The 24,781-nt window shown below is 54.6% G+C and overlaps 1 protein-coding gene across 4 annotated transcripts in view; it reads right to left on the reverse strand.

Moving 5' to 3' along the window:
- Positions 1–2,413: 2,413 nt before the first annotated feature.
- HUNK (hormonally up-regulated Neu-associated kinase) overlaps positions 2,414–24,781 on the reverse strand; it is a 106,577-nt gene continuing 84,209 nt past the window's right edge. For 3 of the 4 annotated variants that reach the window (XM_051859488.2, XM_070071879.1, XM_051859490.2), the window contains exons 7-12: positions 24,519–24,681; positions 18,276–18,359; positions 13,928–13,975; positions 11,047–11,190; positions 8,454–8,634; positions 2,414–5,347 (exon numbers count right to left, since the gene is read on the reverse strand). In XM_051859488.2, coding sequence (XP_051715448.2) covers positions 4,689–5,347; positions 8,454–8,634; positions 11,047–11,190; positions 13,928–13,975; positions 18,276–18,359; positions 24,519–24,681 — 1,279 coding nt within the window. In that variant the 3' untranslated portion in view covers positions 2,414–4,688. The remainder of the gene's footprint in view (positions 5,348–8,453; positions 8,635–11,046; positions 11,191–13,927; positions 13,976–18,275; positions 18,360–24,518; positions 24,682–24,781) is intronic. The other variant, XM_051859489.2, reaches the window with a different exon arrangement.

The following is a 24,781-nucleotide window of genomic DNA, read 5'->3' on the forward strand; positions in this document are numbered from 1 at the left end:
CTCACCGTGCCTTTAGCACACTGAGCATCCCAGAGATTTCCAGCCCCGCCTAAAAATGTATCCGTTTTGCATTCTGTTTGGTCTCACTTTATGCTAGGGAGCTTTAAAAAAAAAGTTTTATTGACTTAAGCTACTAAAATCCAATCCCCTTTTAATAACTAACATAGAGAGCAAGGTCATGGCGGGATTGCTGCCTACGGCGGAGATGTGTTGAAGAAGACAGGGTCCCCAAGGCGAGCTGTCTCTCTCCAGCTTTTGGAAGACGACAGTGGCTGGCAGGAAGGGTATGAAGTATAGAATGTCTGGGCGCTGCAAGGCCTGGCCCTTGCGAGGACCTCAAAAGTCCTTGTTGCAATGGTGCCTGGATCTGCCGACTGTCCCCCAACCATGGCGGTTTTCTTCGGGGGAGCAGCCCTGGCGTTGGCTCACTTGGGAACTCCAAGGCATCTTTAAAAATTACATGGGACGCCAGATTTCTCTTTTTCCAAAAGGCTGGGGTGGACAACGAGGTAGCACCTCGCCCCCATCAGAATGGCTCTTCTCCAACAGACAGACAGTAGCAAATGCCAGCGAAGATGTGGAGAAAGGGGAACTCTTACACAGTCTTGGTGGGAATGTGAATTAGCACAGCCACTGTGGAAAACAGTACGGAGACTTCTTAAAAAACTAGAAGTAGGGGGCCGGCACCATGGCTCACAAGGCTAATCCTGCAGCGCCTGCATCCCATGTAGGCGCCGGTTCTAGTCCCAGTTGCTCCTCTTCCAGTCCAGCTCTCTGCTGTGGCCCAGGAAGGCAGTGGAGGATGGCCCAGGTGCTTGGGCCCCTGTACCCGCATGGGAGGAAGCATCTGGCTCCTGGCTTCGGATCAGTGTAGCTTTGGCCATAGCGGCCATCTGGGGGAGTGAACCAGCAGAGGGAAGACCTTTCTCTCTCTCACACTGTCTGTAACTCTACCTGTCAAATAAATAAATAAAAATCTTTTAAAAAAAAACTAGAAGTAGATTTACCATACAATCCAAAAATCCCATTTCTGAGGATACACCCAAAAGGCTTGAACATACTGTATCAAAGAAATACGTGTACCACATGTTTAAAGCAGCACTGTTCTCAATAGCCAAAATTTGGAACCATCCACTTAGCAGAGGAGTAGATAGAGAAAATGTGAGATTACACACACACACACTGGAATATTCTTCAGCTATAAAAAGAATGAAACTCTATTATCTGCAGCAAAATGGATACAACTGGATCATGTTGAGTGAATTAAGCCAGACACAGAGACAAATACTGCATGTTCTCCTTTCCATGTGGAAGCTGACATTAAAAAAAAATCAAGAACAAAGAAACGCCTGCATCAGTTTTTGCAAATATAGTGTTTTTCTCAACCTTTGCTTTAAATCTTTGTTGAACAAATCGTTGAGGATAATATACTGCTGGGGCTGGTGTAGATCCATAGTGGGTAAAGCCGCTGCCTGTGATGCTGGCATCCCATAGGAGAGGCAATTTGTGTTCCAGCTGTTCTGCTTCCCATCCAGCCCCCTGCTAATGGCCTGGGAAGGCAGCAGAAGATGGCCCAAGTGCTTGGGCCCCTCTCACCCTTGTGGGAGACCTGGAAGAAGCTCCTGACTCCTGGCTTTGGCCTGGCCCAGCCCCAGCTGTTGCAGCCATTTGGGGAATGAACCAGTGGATGGAAGATCTCTCTCTCTCTCTCTCTCTCTCTCTCTCCCTCCCTCCCTCTCTTTGTAACTCTACCTTTCAAATAAATACAAATAAAATCTTTAAAAAATTATATGCTACTATAGTTTTAAAAAAACCAAAAGGCAGTTACGGTATTGAATCAGAGCATCTCCTAAAATGTTGTAAAATGTTGTGGTTCCTACAAGGAAAAATCATCAGCACTAGCACCTGTTCTTTTCTCCTAATCCAGATTCACAGAGAGTGCCGTGTCGGGGAGACAGCGAGGACCCCTCTGGCCTTGCCAACCTCCGACCCTTTGCTCCGTTGCTATACAGAAGGGGAACAGGGGGTGGAGGGTGGCAGATGGGAAATGCAGGTGTGAACGGTTACAAAGCGACAGACAACTGGACAGTCCCAGTACCTAATCTGAACCTCCCACACCCACCCCCACCCCTGCCATCCCGCTTCCCCTGTCCCTGACCAGGGCCTTTGTAAACGAGGACAATATCCAGAAGACACGTTCAGAGGCATCACTTTCCCTGCACCTGGGGCCCTTGACCTTGGGAATGCTGGTTGACCTTGCACTGCCATTGGCAGTCAGGCAGGTGGCCTGTGAGGTGTGATGATGCAGGTGGCGTGGAACCGGCTGCTGGACCAAGACCTTCGGGTAAAAGATGGCTCTCATCTGAAATGCACTCAACATTCCAAGCTTGATCAACCAATAAAGAAGCAGTCATCGTGAGGGAAAAATGTATTTCACAGTCGTTACAAAAGTACATATATCTCGTAATGGTGACATAAGTACAGTCCTTATTTGCGACCGAATCGTACAATTCAAATGGACTTTTCCTTCCAGGTTTCTCATGACAGCTCAGTCATTTCCATCAGCAGCTGCCGGAGCTCACAGGCTGACGGGAGACACGCGTGGGTCAGACGGACAACATGCCTGGCGCTTACCCAGGGGACACACAAAGTCTCCCATATAAATATAATAAAATAATAAAGAATTTATCACTTCTTCCTGGACTTGGTCTCACAGACTTGTCAGGTGCTCACACACACTCACACAATGCTCGCAGTTTTCTCCCCTTTCTCACTCCCCCACAGCGATCACTGGGTCTGGAATTAACCTGAGTTCAAAGGTCAAGGTACCAATGGCGACAGTGGTGCCAGCGAGAGCCAGGGCACCGCAGCTGCCCCTGAGGCACGCAAGGACAGGAATCATGGACACGTTCAGGTTCCTGGAGGAAAGTAAAATACAAGGAAAAAAAAACGGGCAGCAGGGGCGCCAGAAAGTCCACAACACACAGGCACACACCCCACGCCTTGCAGAACGCAACAGCTGCGGCTGGAAACCATCCCCCACGAAAGAGGTCTCCCCACCAGCCCACAATCAAAGCATCCCATGAGCCCCGGACAGGGGGTCGCACAGAGGATTCCTGTCTTCTCTCTGCTGAAAAAGCTCTTTTCCACGTGAGATGCTGCACCCTGCTCCATACAAAAGAGTAACACCGGCACTCAGGAGTCTTGCCCTGGAGTTGGAGCAACCTCTGCCCATCCCTGGCGAGGACTCCAGCCACAGTCAGCCGGAAACACGGTCACACGGTCACAGTCGGAGAGCTGTGTTGTCTGCTGGCTTAGCTGGGGCTGTGCTGGGCCAACGGGATGTCACAGACCAATGAGAAAGTGAAGATTCACTTGCACACACTCTGGCCTGCAGGAAGCGATGGCTGGCTTGGCAGTCGGCAAGGGCAGGGACGGAGAAGCCGCCCTGGGGTGGCCACAGTCTGGGCCACCTGTTACCCATCTCCTGCACTAACCCTATGCACCTGTGGCCATCCTTCTCCTTGCAGTTCTGCTCCCCGCCCCAGGTACCACATGGACGCAGCCCCCGCCGGGCTCCAGCTGGACAGTCAGACAACACCGGGGTCCACACAACGCACACTCAGGGACGGCACAGACACAACACCAGAGACACATCTTTGGTTCGATCCTTGGCAAAGGTGTGAAGACGCCAGTGTGGACGGAGACCCTGCTGGAGGAACGCTGCTTTCCCTGTGGAAGAAGCCGTCCGGCACACGAACACGCTCTCTACTAGGCAGCTCCCGGAAGCCGAGCTGAGCCCCTCACTGCACCTTCCTTCGGGCCGCTGGAGGATGGAACAGCACAGAACGCTGCCACGGCCATCCTCGTCTCTCTTCCTAAAGAACCAATCGGAACCAGAGCCTGTGCGGACACAGAGGGATGAACGTGGGGTCCTGGGTCCCTCCAGGGCCACCGTCCTGCCGCCACCACACCCTCACCCCAGCCTCTGCCCAATGAGCTGGATCCCGCTACGAAACAAGCACTTGGCGGAATGGCTTTCCTCACTCCAGCCTGGTTTTCTGAAAATGACGCCATTTCCACTTAACGACATCACACAGAGGAAAATCCCTTCGGGGGCAGATCATTCGACCGTTAGCAAGATTCAGCCAAACTGCAGAAATGCACCTGCCAAAACCTGGCTTGGGCAATGAGAGCTTCAGTTTTTTTTTCTTTCGTTGGAGTTCATAATGGTTCCATCTTTGACCAAGGCTTCTCCCCATGTCTTCCTCTGGGTCCGAGGCCCATGGGGGCTTTCGTGGCTACAGAAGGACCATCTGCTCACCCCCCATAGCGGGGCTGTGGTCTGGAGAAATTGTGACACTGTTGGTCCCCGTGTGAGTGAGGCACACAGACAGGAGGCTGGGGTAACAGGCTGTCCTCGCAGGGGAGGTGGGCGGGCGCTTGGTGAGGGGCCCAGGAAGAGGATGGGATAATTGAACCTGGCTGTTCTTGTGGCCAGCCTTCTTAGCCATGTCCAGCGTCTCCAGGGATCCCCAAGCGAGGCTGGGTGCTGCAGGCTGGGGGGCTGTGCCTTTGGGATGTCTCCAGGCTGGTGTGGACAAAGGATGTACCTGTGAGGTCCCTGCCTGTTCATGCCCCTGCACCCACAGCTCTCCCTGGGGAGCCCCAGACCTTGCAGGCCTGAGCTAACACTGGCCCTTGATGCCATCGGCCAGGTCAAAGGGCAGGCTCCCGGGGGCTGGGGGCTGCAGCGGGGGCAGGCTGGCCTCCAGGGCCCTCTCGGCTGAGGGCTGCAGGCTCTGGTGGCGCTTCCGCAGCATCTGCCCGATGCCCATCATGGGGAACCTGCCCCGGCTCTTGACACAGTTGGGGCTCCCCAGTGGCTGCGGGGGGCCGCCACTGGGACCAGGAGGCGGGGCACACATGCCCTCCTCCTTGGGGGGGCTGCTCTTATCTTCGTGGGCAAAGGAGACCAGTGTGGGATGCAAAGAGGTGTGCAGGGGTGAGGCGCTGCCGGGAGGCGGCCCCGGGGACAGCGTCCGCTCGCTGGAATTCCTGCGGCCCAGGCTCACGGGTGAGTGCAGGACCCTGTGGTGATGGGCCGGGGACAGCAGTTCCGCGGGGTCGTCGCGGTCCACGGACTCGAAGGAGCGCACCATGTCCAGCACCAGGGGGTCCTCCTTAGGGGGAACGCTGGCACTGCCGGACCCCTGCTGCTGCGGCTCCAGTTTCTTTACGATCCTGGGGGTCCTGGGAGGTGGCACCGGGATGAACTCCATGGAAGAAGAAGTCACACAGTTGGAATCGGACGTCTTGCGGAAGATGTTGCGGCAGCCAAAGGAATCTGCACACCAAGAAAACAAAGTCAGGAGGGCAACCACGGAAACCACGCCCAGTCATGAAGCCACGCCCAACCACAGAAAACCACGCCACGCCCAGTCACAGAAACCACACCCAGCCAGCCTCAGAAGCCACGCCCAACCACACACAGAAAACCACGCCTAGTCACAGAAAACTACACAGCCTGCCATGGAAACTCTACCCAGCCACGGAAGCCACGCCCACCCAGCCATAGAAACCGCACCCTTGCCTTTCTCCTGCCTATGCTGGTGGCCAGCTGGACAGCACAGGGACCGCATGGAGGGCAGCAGAAACCAAGAATTTCACGGCTGTGGCTGCTTAAGACAGGAGGGAGCAGCAGCACCCTGCAACACTCCCCGGCCACAGGCCTCCCGCCAGCTTTTCTAGGGCGTAGTAGACAGACGGCTCCTGGTCCCGGCTTAACACCTGCTCCCCTTCTGGCTGCCTAAAGTTCTGGGCCCTGCCAAAGGGCCTCAGAAGAGAGAAGTGCACACACGTGCCAGGTCTCCACAAGCTCCTGGAAGCGCCGAGCCCCTGTCCTGAGCCCCCTGCAGGCCTGGTCATCAGGTGGCCACACGGGAAGGCCCACTTCCCTGCTGACCCGCTGCCTCACCTGTCCCTTGAGAGAAAAAGCATGCAACAGGAAATGCAGTCCTGAGTACCTCCCAGTGCACAGCTCGGCAGCGTTAAGTGAACCCAGCGCCAGGTCTCTCTGCATCTTAAAATCTAATGCTCTGTACCCCTCAACACTGGCTCCCCAGTCCCACCCCCATCACCCCTGGTAGCCACCATTCTGGGAACCCAAACACTCCAGGAGTCCCACACAATGGACTCCAATGGCGTCTGTCCCCATGTGCCCGGCTGATTGCACTCTAGGCTCGTCCCTGCGTGTGTGGGTCAGAGCTCCCTGCCCTTGGAAGGATCCTCACGGCTTTTGGTCTCCCCAGAGCCTCCTCCAGCTCCGACCCGGGGCCCAGTTCCCTTCCCCATGCGGTGAGTGAAGGCGGCCGGCCAGTCCCCAGGGTTTCCACCCCAGCTGGCACAGACCAGGCTTGCAAACTGTGCCAGAAAAGGAAGGGAAAACCCCCTCCAGACTCGGAGCTGCGGGGACCCAGGCCAAGTTCATGCAGAACGAGCTTCTTTTTCCTTCGTAACATTTTATAGGTCCCTTCATGGCCCAGCTGCAGGAGCAAATTGCCGCTTGGTGAGAGCCACGCTGGGAGCAGCCGGGGACACTGTGCAGCCACCGCCCCCCTTTTGTACATAAACACACAAACACCCACATCAGTTTCCCGTGCTGGTACAGAGGCCCAAGATCCACCCCGCGGGCAGGGGACAATGTCGCCAGCAGCGAAGGCCTCCAATGTCCCCATCGGCTGGGAGCCCCCAGGAGCTGCTGTGTGCTCAGCACCAAGGTGGGCAGCTGCTTTGGGCAACATGGGGACAGCGGCCACCGTCCGGGAGCAGCTTTGCCCCACGATCTCTCCCCTCTATTCCCGCAGTGACAGGTGCCTCTGCCCTCCAGCCCCGGGACACCCCTGGCACAGTGGTTTCAGTCTGGTTTGTCCCCTCCAGGTCCCTGGCTGGAGGCTGGGTCCTGGGCAGGGTTGGTGAGGTCGGGAGGCAGAGGCATGGTCTTAGTGGGAGGTCCTGGGGTCAACAGGGGCTGCCCTCAGCAGGGACGAAGGTGACTCTCCTGGGAGAGGGTGAGCGGTCCTACACTGGGGTTGGCCCTGCCCAGTCTGCTCACCAATTCCACTCTCTCCCACCACCCAGGATGCTTTGGACTCAGCCTGCGCCAGGACTGGACTTCCAGCCTCCAGAATGTGAGCTCAAGAAACCTCTTTTTCGGGCCGGCGCCGCGGCTCACTAGGCTAATCCTCCACCTTGCGGCACCGGCACACTGGGTTCTAGTCCCGGTCGGGGCACCGGATTCTGTCCCGGTTGCCCCTCTTCCAGGCTAGATCTCTGCTGTGGCCAGGGAGTGCAGTGGAGGATGGCCCAAGTGCTTGGGCCCTGCACCCCATGGGAGACCAGGAGAAGCACCTGGCTCCTGCCTTCGGATCAGCGCGGTGCACCAGCCGCGGCAGCCATTGGAGGGTGAACCAACGGCAAAGGAAGAACTTTCTCTCTGTCTCTCTCTCTCTCACTGTCCACTCTGCCTGTCAAAAAAAAAAAAAAAACAAAAAAAAAAAACTCTTTTTCTTCACTCCCAAGCCTGCTTCAGGCATTTCATTATAGTGACAGAAAGCAGACCCACGTCCCCTCTCTCAACCTCCCTGCAGTGCGGTACCCTCGTGCTGGGGAGTCCTCCTTCCTTCCTCCCTCCATGCTCAGCCCAGAGCAGGGCGACTCATAGTCATCAGTTATCTGTGATGTGCGGACAAGCCCACATGCAGGCAGCCTACATGGAGGTTTCATTTCACCCACCCGAGGGCTCCAACAGGCAGGAACTGTTACAAGTAGAGGAACCAATGAAGACCATCAGAGGGTAAGGAATGTGGGCCTAGAGCCAGCAGCAGAGCTGGGACTTAAACCTAGACTGCAGCACCCTACCCGCACCCCAGAGTCCAGACCCAATCATACTTCAGTGCCTCCGAGGGTCCACTCTTCTGGGGAAGCCCCCCATGACACCACAGCCCTGCTCGCTCTCTCTCACACCCCAAATCTAACAATACCACACCCTCATCCCTGGTTCCACAATGCTGTGCACCCCAATCTCGGCTCTGATGTTACCATGCACCCCAGACTCTGCTCCTGTACCCCTCTCTAGCCCTGTACCCCTCTCTAGCCCTGTACCCCCAGCTCTGCTCCCTCAATGGCACACCCCAACCCCTGCTCCTGCAGCACTGCGTACCCCAATCTGTTTTCATAATACCACACAGCCACTTCTGTGTGCTCAAGCCATCCCTGCACAGCCAGGTGGCTAAGGCTACCAGCTCTGGCAGCGGTGTGTTCTCAGGTCCCCTCAGGCGAGCGTCCCCAGGAACCAGCCATGTCCCGGGGACAACACATCCATCTGGGATACGGGCAGAGCAGACACAGCTCCACATGAGTGGCCTCGGGGGGAGGCCCCAGAGCCTACGCACCTTTGTCGGGGAAGCCAGACCTGGAGGCCTTCCGGTCCCTGGGCAGCCCCTTGCTGCCATGCACCTGCGCCATGAGTGAGGCTGGCGGTGGCTTGTGTGCTGGCAGGTTCTTGTCCAACTTCTTGGAAAACGGCCGGTGAAGAAAGTCCCCTCGTTTTTCTTGTTCTTTGGGCTTTTTATCCTTTGAATCAGAAGCGGACACACATATTCAGAGGCACGGGAGAATACACAATGGAATCCCTCTTTAGTCGTCCAAGCAGACTACAGAGATCCAGCTTTCGAATGAGAAACGAACCAAGCCCTGGCAAGTCTCCCTCTGCGGGGACAGCAGGTGGGCTGGGATTGCCTTGAGCCCCTTGCACTGTTTCCAGGTGTTCCTGCAAGGGCAAGGCCAGTCCCCCACGGCCAGTTATTCTGCAGGAGGCAGAGGAAGCAAATCAGGACTTCTGGAGCCCTGCTGTGTGCAGAAAGGTTCACGCCCTAAGATCCCGTGCACCGTGCAACCTGAACCGACACTGCTTCCACCTTCACGTCACATTCTGTGGGCTCAGTCAAGCCACGGAGGTGACCAACACAACACGGAACAACAGACCCACGGAGCCCTGAGCAGTCCTGGCTGGATTTCTGGTCCTTTCTACCCGAGAGTCATGGAGGCGATTATTGGCGGACTTAAAACCAGCACACAAACACAGCCATTTTTGCTGTTAAGTCTTGCTTTATTCAACGACATCATAATCCTTCTGGTGAGAGTGCATTTGACTATTTTCTGTATATTCAACCTCACAGCCTTTGGCGGACAGCCAGGCACTTCAAGAAAGCATAATAAATAGTTATTGAAATGTATAAAAGAAAAAAAAATGAGATTGAGCCGAATTGCGTGCAAGCTTCTGGGGAGGGTGGAGCCATGAGGAATGGCTCCTTCCCCAGCCCGGCTCACTGAGCTTGGTGTTGACCGCTAGACAGAGGCCACTGCAGCCCTGACCTCATCCTGGGTGAGGGGAAAAAAAAAAAAAAGGACCAATTTTTATGTTTTTGCCTTCAACGTCAGAACATTTGCAGTTCAACAGAGCTCATCTATTTTTCATTGATGTTGTTGCAAAGCCTCTCAAAGAAACATCTCTTTGCACTTTTTACAGCCCTTTCTAACAAGGATGTTCAAAGCCGCCCAAGCTGGGGTTAATTATGTCCAGTGTCTGAGTGGGAACGAGACGGGGAAGTGCGGGGGCTGAGCCGAGCCCTGAGCACCACATCAAGGGCCGGGGGCTCCCTGGGGGCCTAACTCTTTGTTGAAGTGGCAGAGGGGAGCTGGGAAGAGAAGACAGAACTGCAAACTCCTGCCCCAGCACCCCAATGCCACCAGTCTACACGGAGAGTGCACAAGGCGTCAGATGTTCCAGTCGGCAAGAAACAAACTGCTGTTATCCCTTTGCAAATAAGGAAACCGCCTGCAGCCGTGGAATAAGTCACCCAAGAGCAGAGCTCAGACTGAGATTCACAGCCTTGAACTTGGCGTCGTGAACCCTTGACAGGTCCTGGGAGGTGAGACTCGTGGTGGTGGGGGCGAGGACAGACACCGCGGGAGTGTCAGGGAGCACACCACAGTCCAACACACGGCATGATGTCATCTGGATGCTACAGAGACCCTGTGCCCAGGCTGTCATCATGGGATGGCTCGAACGTCCCCTCCAAAACTCAGCTGACAAAGCAACTGTCGTGGTGACGATATTGAGGGGTGCCCATCAGGTGATAGGCGCTCTACTCTCCTGCCTGGATGAAGGAGCTGGGTCAGACATGGCAGGGGTGGGCTCCTGGCACAGGAGAGGAGTCTGGCCCGCTATTCCTCTCTCTCTCTCTGCACACTCCCTCACTCTGGGACGCCCTCTGCTATGTTGTCATGCAGCCAGAGGGTCCTGGGCCAGGTACCAGAGCCATGCTCGTGGACGTCCAAGCCTCCTGAACTGCGAGGAATAAATCCCTGCTCTTTGTAAATGACCAGGTCAGGTGTACAGCAGCCGCAAATGGATAAAGACCTGCAGGAGCCTAAGAAGGGGGCCCCATGGGTTCCAGGAGCCCACGGTCGAGCCCAGCAGAGGATGATCCTACTGCTTCTTCCCATGAAACAACAGCCCGTCTTCTCTAATGCAGAGAATGAGCCTTCACACACACACACACACACACACACACACAGCCTCAACAGGGCCAGGACTGGCCTGACGTCTCACAAAATCTCCTTCCGCTCAGTGCACCGACTCCACCTGTTAACACCTTACACAGCACAAAAACCAAACGTACTTTGGAGAACCATTCTTAAACACGATTTCAAGAAAAGACACCACTGCCATTCACCCCCTTTAGAACTGTTTCTGAATGATCGGCAAACCCTCCCGCGGGCTTCGCTGGAAGCCCCGTGCTTACAGAGCTGCCAGAAACTTCAGGGGTTCGTTTCACAACCCGCCTTTGGTTCTCAAAAGCTGAAGGATCAAGATGCGGAATTTGGGGGGTAGAGGGCCAGGATCACCACCCAGATAAGAGTTCATCCGCGCCCAGAGGGCTACGAGGCACGGAAGGAGACCAAGGCCGGTCTTAGGCTGACCTTCTCCTGCACCCGACAGAGGGCTCTTTGGCAACGAGCAGAAGGGGAAAATGATGCATAACTCCGCCAACCATCTCCGAACATCCTGCAAAAGCCACCCTCGTGGGAATCAGTCCCAGCATCCCGCACACTGGCATCGCCTCCCTGAAAACAAAACAGAACAAGCCGAGAATACCCTACACCAGCCTGGAGGAGCCGAGCGCCTTCCTAGTAACCGGTTTCTAGGGAGCCGCCAAGAATTCGCGTGCGATTGCTCCGTGCAGAGGGGTCCCCAGCCCGGAGGACACGTGCGTGTCTGCAGCCGGCCAACCTCACGGCCTCTGAGCACGTGCTGCCAAGTGCAACCTGCGACCCCGTCGGAGCTCCCCACGTGCACGACCAGGGAGCACCATGCTCAACTGCCTTATGCAACAGAAAAAGATCTTCCGAGGGACTAATTACATCCCCCTTCCAAGGGCACACACACCCCACCCAGCCACGCTGCTTCCTGCTGACACCTGGCCTCCCCTGATTCTCCAGGCCAGGCCTCCCCAGCATGGCTCATGTGGGTCTGTGTGTGTGTGTGTGTGTGTGTTGGGGCCAAGGGCTGATGGGATTCAAGCTGTCTGTCCCCTCTGCACCCTCACAGTGCTGCAGCCCGAGAGGGGACCAGATGAGGGCCCGGATGCAAACCACACAGCCAGCAGCTTCCAACCCTGTAACCATCAGCCGCAGGCATGCAGGGACATTTATGAAGCCATTCACCTTGCAGACCTGGCCCCTCCAAGCTTATCTGCCCAAAAGGCTTTCAACGTTGAATGGCGCTGCTGGAGGACGGGAGAGGCCGGGAGTGATAATCCACTGGGCTTCCAGACGGAGCCCTGTGCAGACACCTGTGCCTCCCGGGTCTGAGCTCCCGGGGCTGGTCCCCAAAGCTCTCTTCCCTGACAGCTGTGCCAAGGGGATACCCTGACTCCCCTAAGAGGGGCTCTAAGTTCCCAAAGTCCCCAGGACCCCAGCCACGGGAGCAGCCGTGGAAGTGTGGGATCATTCCTGGCTCTGTTTGAAATTGCTGGGTGAGCTTGGGTGAGTCACTTGAGAAGGGGGGTGTTCCCCCAGCAGCAACCCAAACCGTGGGAGCCTGACCCCACCTGGCCCCGGCTCCATTGTCTGAACCACAAAGGCGTCAGGTTAACAGGATGCAGGCTGCCTGCCAGCCAGGCTCTGAGCAGGCCTGCTGCCTGGGAGATGAGCCTTTTCCCTCGCACTCAGAGGCATGGATTCAGGGTTGCCTCCGGCAGCAAAGGAGCCCTGGGCTGAGCGGGCAGCTGCTGTCCCGCTGAGGACCTCCAAGAAGTCCAGCTCCTCGTGGACCTATCTGGGGCTTGATGTGCCCTGATGACTGGTAAGCTTCACCCAGCTGTTTGGAGTGGCAGAACCAGGTGCCAACTTGCTACCACCTGGGCTGGCCCAGGGGCCAGGTGTTGTTGGTAGGTCGGTCTTGGTTCCTGGCTGGGAATCAAATTCACATAAGGGAGTTTCTTTGATGTTTGTCTCAGGAGAAAAAAAATGAGTTGATAAAAAAAAAAAAAGGAAAGAAAGAGAGAGAGAGAAAGAGAGAGAGAGAGAGAGAGAGAGAGAAAGAAAGAAAGAGAAAGAAAGAAAGAAAGAAAGAAAGAAAGAAAGAAAGAAAGAAAGAAAGAAAGAAAGAAAGAAAGAGAAAGAAAGAAAGAGCGAGCTAGGCCACTAAGCCAGGAAGCTCTAGACTGTTCTAACACCATTTTGCATACTGGTAGAAACGGAAATGCATGGCCCGGCGTGTGGTTACAGCAAGACCATAAACACGAGTCAACGCAACACAGAAAGCACCGATCTGACCTCAGGAGATTCTGCCAAGCCCACCCACACCAGGACTCTGTAGATTTTCATTCAGAGTAAGGACACAGCTGTGCAGAACCTGGTGGCCCTGGGCAGAGACTGACCAACCCCTAGGATCAGATGAGATGGTTCATTTCATGTGCCAACTCAGGGGCCAGGGTGCCCGGCTGTGTGGTCACACGCCAGTCTGGATGCTGCTGTCAAAGTGTTTTTATTAACGTGATGAGTATTGAAATCCGGAGACTTGAAGTAGGCGATCCTTGAAACAGTCAGAGGCCTTAAGGAACAAAAAGCAAGGAGGACTTTTGGAAAAAGAAACTCGGTCTCAGAGCCCGCAGTGTGGCCTAGCGGGTAAGGCTGCCGCCTGCGACACCAGCATCCTTTAGAGACTGATTCGAGGCCTGGTTGCTCCACTTTGGATTCAGCTCCCTGCTAATGAGCCTGGGAAAGCAGTGGAAGATGGGCCAAGTGCTTGGGCCCCTGCACCCATGTGGGAGACCTGGAAGACACTCCTGGTTCCTAACTTTGGCCTGGCCCAGCCTTGGCCATTGTGGCTATTTGGGGAGTGAACCAGTGGATGGAAGATCTCTCTCTCTCATCCTCATCTCTCTCTCTCTCTCTCTCTATCTCTCCCTGCCTTTCAAATGAATAAAAATACTTAGGGCCTCTGAACTTGCCGGTGCCACATCAGCTCTTCTCGTCTGCAGCCTACAGGTCTGTCCCACAGATTCCAGACTTGCAGGCCCCAGGTAGCACGAGCCAATTGCTTTAAATAAATCTGTGTCCCCCTCTCTGTCCATCTCTGCGTGTGGGGGTGAGTGTACTCTCTCTCTCTCTCTCTCCTCCTCTCTGTCCACAAGTGCCAAGTGGGCTGAGTGCATTCTATCTCATACTCTCTTGCTCTCTCGCACGCGTGCACTCTTTCTGTCCCTTTGTGCGAGTGAGGGTGAGCGTATGCATGTGCATACGTGTGTCTGCCTCCCCGGCGATCCCGGTGCTCACCTCACAGCCCCCGTGCTCTTACCTGCACAGTGTGGAACTCAAGGTCTCTTGTCCAGGTGTCCAGGGAGGCCTGTGAAAAGCAGCACTGTTCAGTAATTTGAGAGGCTGCACCTGTTACTTAATTCCCTAGACTCTACCCCCTGCTGTTTCCCTAGCGGCTCTGGTTGAGAATTATTTATTTCAATGTTTACAGACAAAAAAAAAAAAAAAAAGACAAACCACAGACTCCTAAACTGTAAACTGTAGTAGAAGTTGTAGTAGGTGTCTGTCCTACCTCGCATGCTGAATAGATTTTAAAATCTAAGACACAGAACAGAGGTCTGCTCTAAATATACGTGAGCAGCCCCCATCCCCCCCATACACTTCCGCCAACAGAAAACAGCTCCCAGAGCAAGAGACGGGCCCCAGCTGGCACCTGGAAGGTCCCGCCCCCACACCAAGGGCCTCTCCCAGCCACTGTGGGAACATATGTAGCTGCCATTCTGATTTCCAACAGTGTCGTCTGACCTGCTCCTGAACTTTGTCTGTAAAAGCTGTATAGATTCCCACTTGCAGATGTGCACAAAAATAAGTTTACCTCTATAATGTGCAAAAAAAAAAAAAAAAAAAAAAAAAAGCTGTACAGACTCCTAAGTAAAGAACCAAACACCGGTGTATTTACCCTGGCACTGCTGTGGATGGAGTTGTCTTCTCCCAAAACCCATAGTCCTAACCTCTGGGACCTCGGAAGTGGCCCTGCTGTGGAGAGAGTCTTTACAGGGCTACTCAGGTTCAAATGAGGGCCCTTCTGCAATCGCCGTTGTCTTTACAAGAAGGGGAAATGGGGTGTAGGCTTGCACTCGGGAGAACCTCCTAAAGGCAGACATGGGGTGATGTGTCAGCGAGCCAAGGAACAGCAGGGGTCACCCGCAACCTCCAGACACGGGAGCCCCAGGGACAGACCCTCACTCGCGGACCCGAGAGGCACTGGGGACTGAGCGCCTTGGCTGCCAGCACTTTTCTATCAGGTGGAGCTGGGTCTGGGTCTGGTAGCAGACGGAGTCCTGGACTGAGATTTCTCCCAGATACTCCCGGTCTGCTACATCCGGGTCGTGACAGCAGCTGCAGCTCTAGAAGACGAACGCAGCCCCCGCAGACGAACGCAGCCCCCGGCTACGCGTGCTCTGTGCCACGTTCCATCCCAAACACCACGGCTACTCTGCCAGTGCAAAGATGACTCCCTGCTTCTAGGGCGCCTTTTTCTACAAATGAATGCATACGTGCCAGTTTACAAGTGGTGACAGCCCCGCCCAGACCCCCGCCACCCACAGCCCCCACGGAGTCGTTCTTAGGAAGGGTCCCTTGGGTGCAGGGAGAGGTGCTCTCGGATGGGATTCACGCCCCACTTTGACAGACACATTCTCTGCCTTTGACAGGAAGATGGGACAAAGGAAACGGTGAAGTCACAAACTCCCCACACCGCAATCCGCAGAGGGGCATTTTCCGCAACTTAATTCAGCTCCTTTGTCCCCCAGGATAAAGAGAACTGCGTGGGCAGGAACAAAGAGGCCATTGCTTGTACTCGGTGCCTGGGACACAGCTTGACAGCCCCAGGGAGGACTCAGACCCTGAGCTACACCCCCGTGAGCCTGCACACGCCAGAAACTCCTGCCCGCCCTCCTTCTGCCCCTCTGCCCGCACTTGGACGCACGGGTGCCTCCCGGGCCGGGCCAGGGGCTCTGAGCAGCCCCCACTGTGAATCGGGACCCCTCAGACTGCCTGACTGCGGCTTCTAACGAGCCCTGCTCCACTTTCTAGGTTTCAACAGAGACAAATTGGCTAATCTGGTAATAGCTGTAATTTAATTAGCAGAAGCATCACTGCAGTTTGGAGAAAACAAATGGATCCTAGAAACCGAAGCACCGTTTGGCCATTAGCGTTCCTATTTAAATCCTAACTGTTCCATAGCTCAACAAATGCTTCACGCACACACCAGGGGTTTTCAGGCCAAGCGAAGCCATCCTCTGGGAAGTGTCTGGATGAAGAGGGGGCTCCTCTCCCACCAGACACCACGGCTCTGAGGCTCGGTGTGAGGGCTGCACGCTCACAGGCACAAGCAAGGGGACTGACAGGCCACTTACGGCACAGAGAGAGGGCACTCAGTGGCTACGTCTGTGCTATTATTTGAGACCCTAAAGGGTCAAACACAAACCAGGAGGCAAAGGAGACAAACAGCGGGTTCTGGACTCCAGGCCGGGTGGCTACCCTTAGTGCGCATGCCCAGAGGGGACCTGCCTGCTTCAAGGTGCAGCCACGGGGGGCGGGGGGATGACCGTGCCACCTGTGCACAGTGCTGCAGGTGGCCCCCTTGTTTAATCAAGCCAGGGGTCCCAGCTGGACTGTTCCACCTTCTCCAGTTGCTTGTCCTGGTTCTACGTATTCTCTGAGACACAGGGCAAAGTACACCAGATTCTTCCATTTGCTTTGTTAGCAAATATTTATTGATCACCTGGTGCCCACCAGGCATCGAGAGCCCCTAGGGGTGCCGGGAGAGGCCCGAGGAACACAGTCCCAGTGAGAGAGACGGTGGTCAAGTAATGTCCAAAGAAATGAAAACCATGAATGGGACAAGCTCCAGAATGCAAAATGAAGTGTGACACGGGGACAGGAGCCCCGGGTAGAGGCCAGGAGACAGCGGGGACCCTGATGGGCTGACCGCATCTCGAGATTCAAAAGGGACACAGTTACTGATTCAGGAGGGAGGCGTGGGGGGAACATTCCAGAAGAGGAAACAGCATGTGCAGGTGCCACAGCAAGGTGGCAGGGTTGAGTGTGCCGTGGGCGTGGGGCCGGGACACAGGCAGGAGAAGGAGCCGAGTGGACCGCCCAGAGCAGCCTCACCCTGGAGACACCACTGGCTCCAGCTGCCGTGTGGAGCAGATGGCTCGGAGCGGCCACAGGGAGGAGGGGGACCAACGAGGTGGCCCCAGCAGGGGTCCAAGCGAAGGGGCAGGGTGGCTCGGGATGTGGATGGAGGCGCAGTGGGTGCCGAGGGGCTTAGGGGCCAAATCAGCAGATCTCAGTGAGGGGCTGTCCCTGGGGATGTCCCCACCCCGCCCCCTGCAGCAGGTCTCACAGCAGGGAGGCGTCTGGCCTGAGGTCAAGGTCAGGACCTTGGCATTCGCCATCCCATTCCCCACCTTGACTTTCTCCACCCCAGCGCATCCTTCTCTGCACTCTGGGCTCTCCTTTGATGGCCAGAGTCACTGACAGGGGACAGCATTCCCTCTCCTGGCGTCCCCTATGCCTGGGACCCTCCAATCCATGCCCCCTCTCTCCGGCCCTTTCTACTACTACAAAGCTCTTCTCCCTCACAGCTTCCAGCCAGCCACTGCTCAGCCCACTCTGCTGATAGTTTCAGTTCCCATGCCCCCCCCACCCCACCCCCATCCTCTCCCTGGCCACCCCTCGCTGCCTTTTGAGCTGCTGCCTCCATCTGCCCCTGGACCTGCCCCTCTCCCGTGCTCCTATCACACTGATGCGTGGCACCTGCCAGCCTGGTACTGATGGAGCCCAGGACAGTGCCAGGTACCACATACACTGCATGGCAGGCAGGCATGGACCCCACAGAAGAACCTCCTGCAGTGGTGGGCGTGGCAAGGGAGTCAGGGTGGGAACAGTGCTGGCAGGGAGGGGGGTCCCTTTGCAGTCTCGTCAAACGAAGACATTCCTGGCTGTCCTGGGAAATACTACTGTGGCAGGAGGACCCAGGGCACACGAGCAGGCCTCCTGGGGACAAAGAGCTCACCTGGGTCAAGGTGATAGAAGAGCCCAGGACCCCCAGCCCCCCAGCCCTCCATCTGGAATCCACAGACACCATCTCCTTACGACCAGGTATTGGGGCTCCAAAGCTGTGACAATTTGCCATGGGACACGCGTCATTACTAAATGTTCCCTGAGCAGTGCCCTGGCTAAGAGCCCGGGAGCACCCACTAGCAAGGCTCGCTTTCACTAGAACCTGGCCCGTTCCTCACCTGCCTCTCCTTCCCATGCCCACCCAACAGCACTTCCAAGCGGCCAGGTCTACCCTTTGTTTCTCCTCCTTGGACCCATCCCGAGAACTTTAACAAAGTCTGACACCCAAGGGCCGCCTCCTGAGAGTGGATGCAATTGCTCTGAGCTGTGGCCTCGGCTTCCAGGGGTCGAAACACTCCTGGCGACCCGCATGTGGCCACAGGGGGAGCTATGGATTGCAGACAGCAATGGCGGCTCGGCTGCACACCAGCTCTCTCGCCGCTTCCACGCCCCTCAGTAGCCGGGTTTCCTTTCCACCATGGCCCTGACACAGATCCACTCCCAGGGACCCTAGGCTCTGCTTCAGGGTCACTCACCTCATAGGGCTCCTTGGTGGCCCCGCACTTCTCTATCTGGTAGAGCTGGGTCTTGTAGCACACGCTGTCCTGGATGTCGGATTTCTGCCAGAGAAGGGAGGAAAAGGCATGGCTTAACTCTCAGGAAGTAGAGCCGTCCATTAAGTAGTCATTAATTTTTAAACCTGAGCCTGGCTGACAAAGTGCGGCAAAAAGTTGGCAAGCCAGTGAATCGCCGGGCAGGCTCATCCCGGCGTGGCCTGCAGCGTGGGGCGAGCCCTCCTGGTACAGGCTCTGTCAGCAAAGGGCCTGCTGACCACGGGCGGGTCACTGCTCCCTGCCGGGCCTCAGTTCTCTCATCCATGCAATGAATTTTGTGAAAGCAGGGGTCGGCGTTGTGGCATAGCAGATGAAGTTACCGCGCCAGCATCCCATATGGGTGCCAGTGTGTATCCCGGTTGCTCCACTTCCGATCCAGCTCCCTGCTCATGTGCCTGGGAGAGGCAGCAGAAGATGGTCCAAGTGCTTGGGCCCCTGCACCCATGGGGGAGATCCAGAAGAACTTGGCTTCAGCCTGGCCCAGCCCTGACGGTTGCAGCCATTTGGGGAGTGCACTAGTGGATGAAAGACCTCTCTTTATGTCTGTCCTCTCCCACCTCTCCCTGCTCCCCAGTAACTCTACCTTTCAAATAAATAAAATTAAAAAAAAAAAAGTGTGAAAGAAGAAACCAAATGGAAGAGCAGGGAAGGACTTACATTATTGAGCCACTAGATAGGATACAGATTTACTTGTTTGCTTAATTTAAAATAGCAAGTGTGCATGTGTGTGCACACACACAACACACTCACCACCCAGATGAAATGAAATGACTGATTCATTTCTCAACAGCCAATAGTTAAGGGATGCCCGTACAGGCTCTCAAATTTAAAGTATTTGCATCTATTTCCCAGTTTTTAAAAAGAGGGAACCAAGGGAGAAGGGGAGAAATGACAAGGAACAAATGCATCATCACTCATGCTCTGGTTCATTAGGTTGGAGTTCAACATTACCCACGGGTTGTTAGTAATTGCTTGGGAAGATTCATAACTGGGACAGCACATACAGGGCGACTAAATTAACCGGTGTGCGAACCACTGAGCAGACCAGCTGTGGCTGCCTGCAGAGATACACGCTCTGCGGTTGAAAACAGTCATCAGCTGGGGTACGGTCTCAGACCAGGTCCGCCCCGCGACTGAAGAGCTGAACGCAAGACACACACAGCCCCGTAAAAACCGTCTCCAGTTAGCGCTGCGTCCCTGAGTGTCCAGCAAACGTTCTCAACAAAGCCGTGTGCAGCTTCGCCACCCTTGAAACCCGGCGTTAGGCAAAGCGGAGGAGCAGAAATAGAGCAGATGGCAAGACACCCAGACAAGCCATGACACAGCCGGGGGCTTCAGACAGAAGGTCTCTCTGGCTGGAGAGGAGCTGCGCCATCGCGTAAAAACATCCTGAACGAGCAGAATGTGTACCTGTAAACATGGAAGCAGCCGTGGGAAACTGCTTTAAAAACTAGGATCCCTCCAGCTTCCTTGGTCAGCACCCAAAGCACTGGTTTGCCAGGAGACGAATGTCTGATTTCTAACTTAGGAGAGTAGCAATGTCTCTCATTAAATGCATGACATCATGAACCTGATGCTTCACCAAAACACATTTCATTTGAAACAGGAATTCGAGGTGTTAATCCTCTTGTCTTTCTCTTGCTTGAGAACAATGTAAACGCTCATTAACTTTCTAGCAGCACTGTCTCCAAATGGCCTGGCCTTGAGCCCCTGTAAAGTTGTGAGCAGGCACCTAAATAGTACGTGTGTTTATGTACAAATTTAAAAGGGTGAGAAACAAACTCAGGATCTATGATCATCTTATAAAGGAGGAATGAGAGGGGCTGGCGCTGTGGCGTAGTGGTTAAAGCCACCACCTGCAGTGCCGGCATCCCATATGGGCACTGGTTCGAGTCCCAGCTGCTCCACTTCCAATCCGGCTCCCCACTCATGCGCTTAGGAAAGCAACAGAAGATGGCCCAACTCCTTGGGCCCATTGAGACACGGAAGAAGCTCTTGGCTTCGGATCAGCCCTGCTCCAGCCATTGCTGCCATTTGGGGAGTGAACCAGCAGATGAAAGACCTCTCTCTGTCTCTCTGCCTCTCTGTAACTCTACCTTTCAAATAAATAAATAAATCTTTAAAAAAATAAAAAGGAGAGAGAAACGAGAAACAGCTTTAAGTCCAACATATTGTCTTTTAAGCTGCTCATGGTTAGCAAAGAGAATTTTGCTGAGTGGTGGAAGACTTTCCCACCCTCTCCTTGGCACCTAATAAAACAACACAAATCATGACGCCGGGGTCTGGATGTGGCTGGAGTGCTTCTCCAAAGGGTCTGGTGCTGGAAGTTGGGTTCCCCACGTGGAATCTCTAAAGGAGGGCTCTAAGAGAAGGCAATTAGGCCACAAGGCTCCAGCCTCATGATGGGATGAACGCTGGTCGCCAGGAGCGAGTCAGTTCTCACGAGAGTGAGCTGTGCGGCCACCCCACACGTGAGCCCTTCTGCACACGCCCAGTTTCCCTTCGGCTTCTCTGCACGTGGTAATGCAGCCATCGGGGCTCCATCCTGAGGTCCAAGAGACGGGGCCACCCAGTGTTGGACTTCCTGTCTCCACGACTGAGCTAACCAAACCTCTCTTCCTGATGCAGTGACCCACACTCAGTGCTTTGTCATAGCAACAGAAAACAGACCAACGCATACACGTACCCCCAGTGCGGCCTTCCTGGGTTTGACAGCAGCTTTCCAAAGAGTGACACGGTGACAGGGACAGCACCTCTGAAACCCAGCCTCCCAGCTACATGTCTGCCCCATCACAGCTTACATAAAGCACATTTTCCCAGGACACCGTTCTTATTTTCAAAATCTTTTCCGGCTGAGAACATTTCTCACGTGCAGCTTTCCTTTGGTGGCTCACCAAGAAAAACAGAATTCTGGGGATAATTTCTTGCTGAAGCAAAATCGAGCACACAGCCAACGCTGAGTCAGCTTGGAAACATCTGTACTTCCGCCCGACAGTTTAACAAACCTCCTATCAAGCTTTTTCAAATACTCATCAATGTTTTCTATACATCTCCCAAACCTATTTGCTAACAGGAGACACACCCTGACCATCTCGTCTTCTGGGTGTTATTTTGGGCATTTCTGCCATGGAAGGGAGAACATCATTACCCCACCTGCAGGTGGATTTTCACCTCTTACCCTAATGTGGAAATCTCAGAAGAGTCCCCCGCCTCCAAAGAAATTTGTTTATTTATTAGAAAGAATTAAAGAGGAAGAGGGGCAGAAAATAGAGATTGTCTGCTTGTTCATTCTCTAAATGGCTGCAATGGCAGGGGGTGGGCCAGGCTGAGGTCAGGAGCCAGGAGCGTCTTCTGGGTCTCCCACTTGGGTGCAGGGGCCCAAGGACTTGGGCCATCCTCCACTGCTTTCCCAGGCACATTAGCAGGGAGATGGATCAGAAGTGGAGCAGCCGGGACATGAACTGGTACCCATAGGGGATGCCAGCGTCTCAGGTGGTGGCTTAACCCAGTATGCCACAATGCCATGCTCCAGAAAAGGTTTCTAAAGCTGTTATTTGGTGAAATTTCGTGACACATTGTGTTGTCACGTGACTTTGAATAGCCCTGAAAAAATTCCAGACGTCTGTCCTCAAGTTGCAGATTCTAAATGTCTTCCTAGCAGCGACAATTACACACGATCAATCTCAAGGTGCCTCAAGGTCATGGCCAAGGTCACGTAAGTGGATACATAATCGGGTTTCAGATGGGCTTCCTGCCAATTCTGTATTTCGCTGGCTGACTTCCTGTTCTATCTGATCAGCACCCCCATTCAGAGCGGAAGCAGGAGTAGCTGCATGTAGAATAACGCACGGCTCTATACGCAGTTGCTATGGTTTGCAAGCACCCCCAAAAGGCCTTGTGTTGGAAACTTCATTCTTAATTTGCCAGTGCCTAGTGGCAAAGTCTAACGAGAGGTCATTAGGTCATGAGGACTCCACCCTCAATGAACAGATTAGCATCATTCCAGAAGGAGTTAGTTCTCGTGGGAGTGGAAGTTCACAAGGCAGGCATATGGCCTGGCAGTTAAGGTGCCACTCGGGAGGGCTACATCCCTTACCAGAGTGCCTGGGTCTGAGTCTCTGCTCTACTCCCATTTCCAGCTTCCTGCTAATGTCCATTCTGGGAGGCAGCAGGTGACGCCTCACATGCTTGGGTCCGTGCCACCCGCACTGGAGACCCGGACTGAGCTCCAGGCTCCTGGCTTCAGCATGATCCAGTCCTAGCTACTGCAGGCACCTGAGGAATGAGATCCCTGTCTGTGTCTCTGTCTCACTGTGCTTCAAATAAATAAAAATTTTTAAAAAAAATTTTCTTAAATGATCCATTTGGCTTCCTGAGCTCTCTCCTGCCTTCTGTCGTGTTCCGACGCAGCCAGGAGGCCCTCACCAGAAGCTGAACAGGTGCCAGCACCAAGCTCCTGAACTTCCAGAACTGTGAGTCAAACAAACCCCTTTTCTATATAGAGTATCCCTTCTGTGCGATTTGGTTACAGCAACAGAAAAGAGATACCAGGTTTCTTTGCAGAATTTATTTTAAGCCGTTGTCCATTTGGAGAGAGATGATTAAGTCAAAACTAGATATGGAAGCGTGCTGATCCCCTTACCCAGGTCCACAGGGATGAGGATGAGGACGGGGTTATCAGGGTTTCACTATCCACCCCATGCGGTGGGGCTCTCCCCTGTGTCTCACACAGGACACGGGACATGAACTTCCCCACGCAGTCGGAGGGAAGATGCCATGATCCAGCTAGTGAGGGGTAACCTGTTGTTATAATCTGGGGGCGTAAATTCAAGCAGTGGCTTTTCTCATGCACCATATGCTTTTTGTTTCACTTTTTAATTTATTAAAAGGCAAAGAGAGGGGCCGGCGCTGTGGCATAATGGGTAAAGCCGCCACCTGCAGTGCCAGCATCCCATATGGGCTCTAGTTTGAGTCCTGGCTGCTCCACTTCCGATCGAGTTCTCTGCTACGGCCTGGGAAAGCAGTAGAAGATGGCCCAGGTCCTTGGGCCCCTGCAGTCATGTGGGAGACCTGGAAGAAGCTCCTGACTCCTGGCTTCAGATCTGCACAGCTCCGCCCACTGCAGCAATGTGGGGAATGAGCCAGAGGATGGAAGATCAATCTCTCTCTCTCTCTGTCTCTGCCTCTCTGTAACTCTGCCTTCAAATAAATAAATAAATCTTTAAAAAAAAAAAAAAAGGCAGAGAGACAGAGTTTCTATCCATTGGTTCACTCCCCAAATACCTACAACATTTGGGGTTGGGCCAGGGCAGATCCAGGAGCCTAGAATTCATACAGGTCCCCCACACGAACAGCAGGTTCCCAAGCGGTACCCAAGAGAAAAAAATCTCTTGCTGCCTCCCAGGATGCACATCTGCTAGAAGCTGGAATCAGGAGTAGAAGTAGGAGTCAAACCGTGGCAACCTGACAAGGGCCGTGTCTTAGCCACTGTGCCGAACACCCGCCTCGTGTGCCATCCTGTAGAGATGAATATGAAATCCCCAATGCCCCACAGAGCTAAGAGGTGGCAGCACACTGAAAAGACAATGGGGTCACGGTGTAGTAGGTTAGGCCTCTGCCTGCAGTGCCAGCATCCCACATGGGCACCGGTTCAAGTCCTGGCTGCTCCACTTCCAGTCCAGCTCTCTGCTCATGCCCTGGGAAAGCAGTGGAGGATGGCCCAAGTGCTAGGGCCCCTGCACCCGCATGGGAGACCTGGAAGAAGCTCCTGGCTCCGGCCAGGCCCAGCACCAATGATTGTGGCCACCTGGGGAATGAACCAGTGATAAGAAAGACCTCTCTGTCCCTTCTTTGTCTAACTCTTTCAAATAAATAAAGAAATCTTAAAAATAAATAAATAAAAATACAACAGAGAAGCGGAAGGAAAAAGAGGCTTGAAGCCCCGCCCTCCCTCCCCCCCAATCCTCCCACGCTAGCCGGGGCTTCGCTCGTGGGAGAATATTTCAAAAAAAACCGCAGACAAAAGGCGCCACCCGAGCAGCGGGTTCGGCTGCTACTCTATCCGCATTCTGGAAACTCAGGCTCCCGTTAGGAAAGCAGCAGCTGGGCTCAAGTGTCGCCCAGCGGCGGTCTGAGGGCGGAGGCTCCCTCCAGGGGCCGGCTTACCCCCGACAGGTAGCGCTCCAGCTTCTTGTTGAGGAGGAAGTAGACGGCGAGGATGTGGCAGGCGCGGTTGGAGAGCACCGTGTTGACCACGTCGCTGTTCTTGTAGCCCAGCTTCTCCGTCATGTGCAGCACCACGCTGGGGCTCAGGTCTTCCAGAGAAATCCTGCCAGGTGGGGAGACACCGCGTCACCTCTCCAGCTTCAGAGAGGCTCGGAGGCACGGTGGCAGAGACCCCGCCGGCACGGCCCGCTCCCCGCCCCCTG

Source organism: Oryctolagus cuniculus, chromosome 4, assembly GCF_964237555.1.
Source record: "Oryctolagus cuniculus chromosome 4, mOryCun1.1, whole genome shotgun sequence".
Taxonomy (NCBI): domain Eukaryota; kingdom Metazoa; phylum Chordata; class Mammalia; order Lagomorpha; family Leporidae; genus Oryctolagus; species Oryctolagus cuniculus.